The 10161-nt window shown below is 36.5% G+C and overlaps 1 protein-coding gene across 1 annotated transcript in view; it reads right to left on the bottom strand.

Annotated features, from left to right (window-relative positions):
- Positions 1 to 588: 588 nt before the first annotated feature.
- The window catches only part of GABRG1 (gamma-aminobutyric acid type A receptor subunit gamma1), a 64008-nt gene continuing 54435 nt past the window's right edge, over positions 589 to 10161 (bottom strand). Inside the window, exon 9 of the mRNA XM_049834668.1 lies at positions 589 to 7038. Coding sequence (XP_049690625.1) covers positions 6760 to 7038 — 279 coding nt within the window. The 3' untranslated portion in view covers positions 589 to 6759. The remainder of the gene's footprint in view (positions 7039 to 10161) is intronic.

Here is a 10161-nt window from a genome sequence, read left to right as displayed (position 1 = left end):
TACATATGGATATATATACATATGTCTTTGCCATTGCCAATATAATTTCCACCACACTCACAAAGTCTCAGTTGTATGGGATTTAGCCAAGAGCATCACCAGTTTATCATCTCTGAAGGCTTCTGGTTCAGCCATGCTCATTAATAATGTTGTCAAATATTAAAATTATAATATCAATGTTTCACTCTAACCTGGCAGACAGACTTTATAAAAATGGAGAAGCAAGTAACAATCAATTTAATACCTGTGAATGCTTTAGTTTTGGCATTGCACATGAAAGATTATGGTATTTTAAGAGAGGCTGAAGAGGTTATGGCTTAATTGCATTAAAAGCCTGTGAAGATACCTTGATGTTTCTAGGTAATTGAATAGAATAATGGATGAATGCATACCAAGGCTATTGGAAAAGTACCAAATAACTGAGTAGGACTGTAAATATCAGCACACTTGTAATAATAATATTAGCCCAACTGAGAAGGCTTCTGGACAGAAAACTGAAATGCAAGAATAAATTTGCATCAATAACATGTATTTTATATATAATCCTTAGGAGCAGCATTGAGAGTTACAAAATTTATCTTAATGTTCCATATTTTTTTCAGTAAGCTAACCACAAGGGCTTTAATGAATAATTTTTAAAGGAACACTGATGCATAATATTGCAACATTGTCCACTGGTGCCAAAACACTATCAAATTAAATGCATGGAATGAATGTTCACTTGGGTAGTTAAAAATACCAGCATTTTTTAAAAACAGAAGTAAAAAAAAGGATGCACTAGTAAAGGGCAAACTGTGAATCACTGAAACACTATGTGAGCTATAGATGCCGAGACAGAGACTTGCATTAAGAGTGTATTTGAATAATGGAACCTCAATATAACAAATGCTGAGACACATAATAAATCAACAAGTGTTATTTTTGAAGGATATTTCTGTAAATTTAGGTTTTAGACCATACATTGTAATTGCTTATAAAACTTTAATGAAGTAGCATACAAATCATAGCACTATTGTTTATTTAATTGGAAACAGCAATTAAGAACAAATATTAGATTTTTCAAGATAGGAATCACCATGAGATTGCCAGATTCTGATCCTTCCGTTTCATTTAAGGAAGTATTTGTATGCAATAGCAATTTAAACTGTAAAGAGAGGTATCATAATGCAACCCTTCTTGTTCACACAAAAAGTCTAAGCATTCACAGTGGACAACAGTGGGAAATAAAAAAGATACTGTGAAGACGCACAAACCATTAAGTTTTCAGTGACTAAAGCATGAACACAGATTGTATATTTACATTGGGCCTATGAATATCTAAATGTCCACATTTACCTATCTTGGAAAATCTGAGCCATAGTGCAAGTGCCTTCATTGTTCCTGCTCCTATGCAGAGGGACAAACAGGACTTTACCTGTTTAAAATGACCATGACCTTTTTTCTGCAGATTTCACAAGCCAAAAGATTCCTATTTACTGTCTTCCTAAGGAGATAAAACAATTCAAGGGGAAATAAGACATCTGCAGTGAAATAATGACTCATCCTCACTTCCCACCCACAGTAGCTGGTTTTGGGTTTTGTTTTTAAATATTGAGTTGGCAAAATATATCCTCTGTGGGGGCAGTACTGGTCACTGCTGTTAACAGCCTTCAACCTTTTCAATTCTAAATGACAAAGCAATCTTAATGCCACCCTATAGAGCCAGTCTGCCTCTTCAGAAGGATGAACTGAAAATCACTTGCCCAATATTTGGTGGCAAGACATCTCCTACCTGCAACACCTGGACAGGGAAACTTCAAGAGGAAACCTCTTCTTTTGAATTCAGCAAGGCTCAGACCCTGATGATAGAGATCATTCTGTGAAGCCAGAAACACACAAAAGAATTGCTTCCAACCTGAAAAAATGTTTGAGTCTCAGGTACATGCAGAGATGTATGGAAAAGCAGCTACTACAAAGACTTACAAAAGAGAAGCCTTATTACTGCAAGCAGACTCCTGTCTCTCTTGATCCTGTCAGCTAGTGGGACTCAGGCCCTGTTGTCAGTAGCAAAATTGTCCTCATTTACACATGCCATACACCTACTCTTCTGAAACTCTTTTCTTGACTAAGAAAAGGAACTGAGAGGAAGAACAAGGTAGAACAGTTTACAGGTCTTCCATCTTACATCCCCCATGGCTCTCCTCACACAGCTCAAGTAATGTTGATCTACCCCAAGCAAAATTTGCAGGCAAAGCAAGATTTGTCACTGGGAAGGGGAATGAGATTGCCCAGAAATTTTACAGATTTTTTTTTGCCCTTAAAATAACATGACACTTTTAAATTTTTTTTAGAAACAATATATTGCTAGCGGGCAACAAGACCCACCTATGGAAAAAGGGGCTAGATCCTTTAATCTATTACAGTATCAGCTAATCTCCTACCTCCATGGGCTGTCTGAGATTTCCTCTAACACCTTCATTAATGTTCTGGCTTTCTCAGTGAGATTTAATAGGAATCAGAATCGAAAGTATAGTATTCACTGCCTTTTCACCAGCATCATAACAGATCCAAAAGACAACTCAGAACCCACAATATTGAGCCCTGTGACAAGATTTAGACACCTTGTCCAGGAGTGCAATCAAAACCGTCCCCCTATACCACACGGAGAATACCTCAGTGCCTCACAACAGGACAGTCAGCTCAGTGAAACCCCTCCTGTGCAAAGATAAAACATGAAGTGCAGGGATGCTTTTCCATTGTTCTGGAAGTCACAACACACATCCATTTTCTGAAAGAAAGCATGCACCCTGTTTCAAATTATAGTCTCACAGGCAAAAATCACCCTTGCGTTTAACCAGAAACTCTTACCAACTTCCCTAGTTCTAGGGAAGCCTAGTTCCCTAGGCTACCCTAGTTCATGCCTGGCATAATCGAAATCTACCTTTCCCAATCCCTGAAGGAGAGACGGACTCAATGATTGAATGCATTCTAATTCTCAGGTATTTGGAAACAGTAAACTGAAATGATGAATGATGCAATTAAAGAAAACATATCTCACTTTAGGCAGATAGATATTTAAATCCAAACTCCTCCTGGTGGGCTTTCAATTGAAAGGTCAAAGGTGTTCACAAATTACAAAGCACAGTTCATATATCAATTCTTAACAATTCTTTTACTACCATAGCAAATAAGCAACAGAAAATTATAAAAACCATGCTGGAGGTGATTCTCCTTCAAAGTCTTACACAATCCTATGTCTCTGAATGTCAGAAAACCGGATAAGGTTAAAGCCTTTGAAGCACATCAACATGTGAATATAAAATACGTTACCCAGAGCTCATGCTTTGGTTGCACTGACACTACATAAAACAGATTCATTTAGACACAGAAGACATGCACTGAAGATCAGTGAGGTACAATCATAGACAAAACCTTACCAAAAAATAACACACTGAGCTGTACTCACTACTAAAACAGACAAGTGGTGAACACTAATACAGAAATATCAAGGAACAGTATCTTTTTTTGAATACATTTCAGGAGATGCCTAAGATACGTGCAGTGTAAAACCGTTTGCCTAGACTTTTTCACCTCTCCGCCGTTATGGCAATTTCTCCTCTTACATCCCTCTCTTTCAGTGAGAAAACTTCTTATGGAAGAGGGTCTGGCTTACACCCTTAATGTTCAATCATTTGAGCTACTGAACACTCATTACTGAAATTAGTGCAAATTAAGCATGTGTTAATGGCATCAATTCAGGATAGCATCACTCTTTATGACAGTACATAAGCACATGCTTTTTTGAATTCTGGTCTAAGTACAGTACTGATTAGGAATAGGTTTAAGCATGTGCTTAAGCAGTAATGGTCAGAATAATATGACTCCAAATACTGTGCTCCCAACTATCAGTAAATGAACTTTTATCCAGGTAGATCTGAAAAATGATTGCAGCATCTAAGTCCAAGTAATTATAGTCTCTGTTTCTTGTCATTTTTTTGAGTATCACTTAGATTTCTGGGAATCAACTGTTTACATGCAGATTAGAAAGAAAACACAAAGCACTAAAATAACACATTTATTACATGCCATGTTACAGTTCACTGCATTCCCATTTCTATTTGCACTCACAGTACTATGGGAAACTAAAATTATTTCATCAGAAACAAATGAAGTACACAGAAAAGTTTGTCAACAGACAGAAGCAAGTGTATCCATAAGCCAAACAGCCATAACATTCAATAGGTTTAATACTCCATTACATTGTTTCATAGAAATTAGAGATGAAAGACTTCTTATCCATCCCTTGCCAATTCTGGATGTTTTCTGTTCTCCAATTCAGTCACTGGAGGCTGACTGGCAACTGACAACCACATGAATAGAAAAAGCTAACTAGATGTGCCAGAGGAGAGCAGGCTGTGAAATTTGTATTTCCTCTTGTGAAGAGCCAAGTTCTTTCAAGTTCCTTTTGTTTAAAGGTGAATTAATGAAACTCAGGAGCTCACAAAATCTGGGCCTTGTATACTGAGTAGACATCTTTTCAAGTACACATCCAACATATTGCTGCTGAAGCCACCTTCATCCCTCCTACAGAGGAATGTGTTTTGTGTGCTGTCAAAAAGCATCAAACTGCACTATGGAATTAAAACTGACACATTTCCATTGTACTGAACATTTTCTGAAAATGAGACTCTAAAGAAACAATAAATTATAGCAGATCAGTGTTGTTAATGATGCCACACTTCTAGGCTCAGTCCAACAGTCAGAAGAAGGTGGTGCTCAGAAAGGTCATGCAACAAATAATGTCAGCCAACCTCAACAGCAGGCTTTCAGATTCTCTCAACCACTTTCATATTTTGTCAGCTAAATACTGAAATAAAGTTTGCATTAAAATGGGATCTTCTCTGTCACACTTTCTTCCAGAATCACTGCACATAGTCTTGCATTCTCTATTAAACTTCAGGGCTGAACACTGCAGTCACATTTCATCTGAAATGTGTATTGCATATCATATCTTATTATGTCTGGTACCAACTAGAATATAAAAATACATTAATCTTTTCTGAGAAACTCAGAGAAGGGAGCACATTCAACAGAAATATGGGGGGGGGGGGGGGTCCATCATGTATCATTTTCTATTATTAGCTATTAATCATGTCTTTATCTCCAGTACTGAACATCCTTACCTACAGCCAAATACTAATCCCATTAATCCTCTTTAAAGATCTGTAAGGTCTTCTGAGTAATTCTGACTTTTACTTAATGCATATCTTAATTTTACAGTGATTTTTGCAAGCTCACTTGAGACCAGTTTCTTTTTAAGAAAGGAGGAACACTGCACTTTTCCATAATGAAGACAATGGATTTAAAAATAGAAATGAGATACTAAATGCTGCCAGCCAGCAATAGTCAACACAGAGAAGTCAGTCCAGAAAGGCTGCTACTGAAGAATTGCTACCAAAGTGAACAGAAGCTCTGACCACAGAAAGGCTGGAGAACTGGTCCTATGATTTTTGTGGTGCCACATCCCATCTTGGAGAAGGATCTGCAATGCATAAGGATTATCGTAATTCCCCTCCCCCCTCATAACAGGGCTTTTCCATTAGAAACAAATAAATATCAAGGTGGTAATTACACAGCAATCCATAACACAGTTCAGTAAATTCATACCATTTGGCTCTGGCTCAGTGAGTAGCATATGCAGTAACAAGCAGAATCTACAAAATCGTACTGTATGCAGAGTGGAGCAGGTCACACACTACACTCTTAGGGCTGGAGATTTAACATAGCGGCTTTGAATAGAATGACTATAGAACTGTTACAGGTTTTCCAAACTCTGATGGTACAAATTCTACCGAATGTAGAGTTACAACTTCTTCTGTGGCCCTGAGTATGAATCAGACAAAGGACAGGTGAATGGGGAGGATGTGAAGAGCAGTAAGTTTAGTGGCCAGAATCTCAGCCAACATCAGTCTGTTTTCCATGAAATGAGCAAGCAATGGCAGCTGGGTAGGAATTTTTGAGAGTTGTAGCCCTCTTGGAGAACTTTGGGGAACTCACAACAGTGAAGTAACAGCAGATAGAGCACAGACATAAATGTAATCTAAGGTTGAAAGCCAAAAGCCTGTATCAATGGTCAGGATAAGACAAGCTCAGAATTACCCTTGGGTTTTTTGTGATATATCCATTTCTTGCTGCTCTAATCTCTGTATTCTGTATGAATCTGAATGTGATTAATTATGACTTAATCACTCTTTTTAACATACTGCAGAGAACAAATGGCTGGTTGAAAAATAGAAATGTTCCATTTCAACTTTTTTAAATCAGGGATTAATAAATTCATCACCTTATGGATGAAATGGATGAGAATAACTAATCCCATTTTATTAAGGCTTTCTTTGTAAAGGTGTAAGAGATGCTACAAAATTAATCTGCATTATCTTTAGGATTAAAATTGAAAGCTTATGTAGAACTGTCCAGTTAAATAACATAGCCTCTTGACTCTGCATTTTGTTAGAGCTGGACAAAAAAAGTGTATATTCAGACAAGTTAAACGTTAGGGATATTTATTTTTAAAATTTCTTTTGAAATACCAATATCAGTTCTATAGTTGATCACAAGAGGGAGACTACATCACCATATTTCCTCTCATTGTTTCAAATTTTCAAAGCATCCGAACAATCTGAGTCATTTTGGACCAGCTCTAATCTTTGATTACTCACTGAAAAATGTTAATGACTGTTCAATTAGCATTTTTTTCTGAGTTTGTCAAATCTCTGAAATTTATAGATAAAGATAGCCAATCCAGTAAACAAGATTGAACAATGCAAAGGCAGTTGGAAAGAAGATTCGAGAATAGGAGTCAATTTTTGCAATGCGGATGTGTATTCTTCCTTCTCTCCAAGATCCTGTGCGGCAGTCTTCAAAACAACAAAAGAAGCTAGCACAGTCTTTCCCTTCTAGGCACTCATATCCATAATCATCATCACGTTCAGGGAGATGATTAATGTTATTAATTGGAATTAGTGTTGATCCAGGTCGAACAGCAATGGCAGGTGGTTTCTTAAGAAAAACAAAAAAGAAAAATATAGATTTGTGGGTTTTTTTATCCTCATGTTAAACAATTCCATAGGCTTTCCTTAGCAAAGGCCAGTATTAGCACCTTCAGTACAATATACAGAAATTCTACTATTAAAGAAAACAGTTTGGGGAGCTTTGTGAATTATGAACTGATGCATATAATTAGCTCATGCAGGCAAAAGATCATGAATTATTTTCACCTGCCACAGTGAAAACTGGGCTGTGCTGGGATTTGGGAATAGCGGATAATTAGTTACACAGACAGGGTTAGCTGATCCCATCTACACAACACAAATGAACATTTTGAAGTCAGTCACAGCTTGACAACTGGGTCACAAGCAAGTCCACAAGCAGGCTATGAGCATGACTACCAAGGGAATGATGGTTCTCCCATCATTTGGAGTCTTTAGAACAAGACTGGATGTGTTTCTGGAAGCTACATTTTCACCAAAAAAAGAGCTAATGGGATTAGCACAGTGTCACTGGTGAAGTTTAAGAGACTGAGACACATAGGGCCAGGCTATGTCATCTCACCTTCTGATGTTCAATCCCTACACAATACGGCCTGCCTTTAGAAACCAAGACACAAGACTCTTTAGGACAATGCCATTCAAGCCAGTGAAACTGGTTAATTCAGCTCTTAATTCTTACTTTTACTTTCCATGTGCATAACTCAACCCTTTGCAATCTCGTAAAAACTCAGTGTAACAGATGTTAGGGTTCATAAATCATTTTCATAGAAAAAAATCTGGGTGCCTTATTGCCTATTACATATACTGTTTGATATTCCCTTTCTTGCAATTTTTGCCTTTTCGCCTTCCTGTTACTTGTGCTACCACAGCCCGTCTTTCCCCTTTTATTATTTTGTTTCCAAGCAGTTCTTCACTCTTCATCCTTGTTTTCCTGAATATTTCAAAAGACAGTCTCTTTCTCTATCTGTCCTTTTTTATCTTTCTAAATCTCATGGCCTTTTTAAACTACTCCACAATCCTCTTTCTTTCAACAGCCCCCCCACCTTTAGCATCTCCTCTAGAATCTTCAGACTGAAGACAGGGGTTATACCAATACTACTCTTACATTGTCTTCTCGTTTTTCTACCTTCTCCATAATTTGTCATGTAAGGAATACAGCAGGAAAGGATGCAGTCAGAGGAACTAACTGGAAGTGTAGAGAAGAATCTTTCTTAAACAATTATACATGATAGGCAATGAAAAAATATGAAAAAAAAAAATATGTAAAGCAGGAAGCCACATCATTTAGATTCTTGTTATGTTTTAGAGTCCTGTTGTCCCACTTCCAGGGAATTACTTTGGCCAGTACACAGATCTCTATACATAGTTAAGGAGGCACTCTTATTGCTGCAGGGACATTTTACCCAATGTCCCAAGGGGTGATGTTAAAGCAGTGCAGCATCCACCACGTTTTCAAATAGCTTTATCTAATAAGTGTCTTTACCAGAGGAAATTTCAAACAGACTGCTGTTTCAATACTTTTTAGACATGACGACCTAGGGAGCTAATTATCATCCTAAAGGACCTCATTATTCTTCCCAGTTATGATAATATACTGGCAATACTAACAAACAGTAGTTACATGCTTCTTCACCCTAATTTGAGGCATTACAAACAGGGCTTATTTTTATGAAACATAAAAAGTAAGTTCAATTATTTTTTTTAACTTACAAAATTATTATTTTGTTGAAGATACATAGGGAAAGATGCTTATTTTTGATTCATGCCTAACCTGGCTTTACAAGAATTTTCTGACTGTTGGTTCTGTCAATGTAAGATTCATGGAATGATTCGTTTCTACGAGTGGGGTAAAATAGGAATCCCCAACTCAGAAACACCATGGGAGGAGGAAAAAATAACAGTACTGCTTTTCACTGCTCATGTCACCAGCACAGACTGAAGCTGGCTACTGAACTACAGGTTTGAAGAGGTGGCCTGGGAGAGGCAGAAAGACAGTGCCATCTTATAGGCCTAACTACCTACAGGGAATGCATAAAATGTGTGTAAGAAAGAGACAACATGAAGGAAAAGGGGGAAAAAGACCAACACCTCACAAGAAAATGACCTTGTATCAGTTGGCGGAGACGTAAAAAAAAAATAATAAAATAACGTGTACATACAGGACTATGTGCCGATTGTTCACGTACATGCCTACTGATACTGTAGATAAAACTCCATGTAGAGTGAGAAGCATTTATAATATACTCTGATAGGACCAAACCCAAATTATTCTGCATTAACACTAATACATGTACAAAAGAAAGCCATCATCTGTAGAGATCATAACACAGGTGAAGCATTTACATCAGGTGGAATAATGATCAGAACAAGATCCACAACTAATTAAGTTTAATCTTTCCTACCCAAACTCATTATCCTTACTAATGTGGATTTACATTAGCCAATTCATACTACCTTTCTTGAATGATGCCAGCACATATTTTTTAAAATAAAACTGCTGTAATCATTTGTAAAATCTCACCATTTTTTCACAAGATCATTTATTGCATCTTATTGGCATTAGTTCCTGTAATAATAAGCTTTTATTGCATTTTGCAATAGAAATAGAAGACCTATGCAAAGCAAGTTTTACAAGGAAAAAACACCTGTAAATGAGAACTTTTCAGAAGAAATTAAACTGACTATTTTAATTAAATTGTTTTTTTGAGTTACATATATATAACTACAAGAGAAACAGAATGAATAGAAGTCTTTGACAAAGATAAAAGGAGAAAAAATAAAATAAAATATGGATTTGTAACTCTACAACTTCCCATTAATTAATAAGATGGCTTCTTTAATTGTTCTATTTGGAACAAGAAATTTTGTAGCTTTTTATAAAACATTACCAGAAAAACCCTATTTATCAAATTAGAATCCTTGCATCTAAGTATATTAAATTTAATCCCCCTTTTTTTGGAGTAATCTCTTATCTAGTATGGTCTTATAGCCATAACATGCTGAAACATGTTTAAAGAATTCTGTGTGAAAAGATGGTTGGTTTTCAACTACTTAAAAACAAAAAGCATGCTTTAAGAACATAGTAAGACACAACCGATCTGTGTTTTGAGCATTATATTGCTAATTTTAATCT

The sequence above is a fragment of the Accipiter gentilis genome, chromosome 3 (genome assembly GCF_929443795.1).
Source record: "Accipiter gentilis chromosome 3, bAccGen1.1, whole genome shotgun sequence".
In the NCBI taxonomy this organism is placed as follows: domain Eukaryota; kingdom Metazoa; phylum Chordata; class Aves; order Accipitriformes; family Accipitridae; genus Astur; species Astur gentilis.
This window is presented reverse-complemented; position numbering and strand designations above follow the sequence as displayed.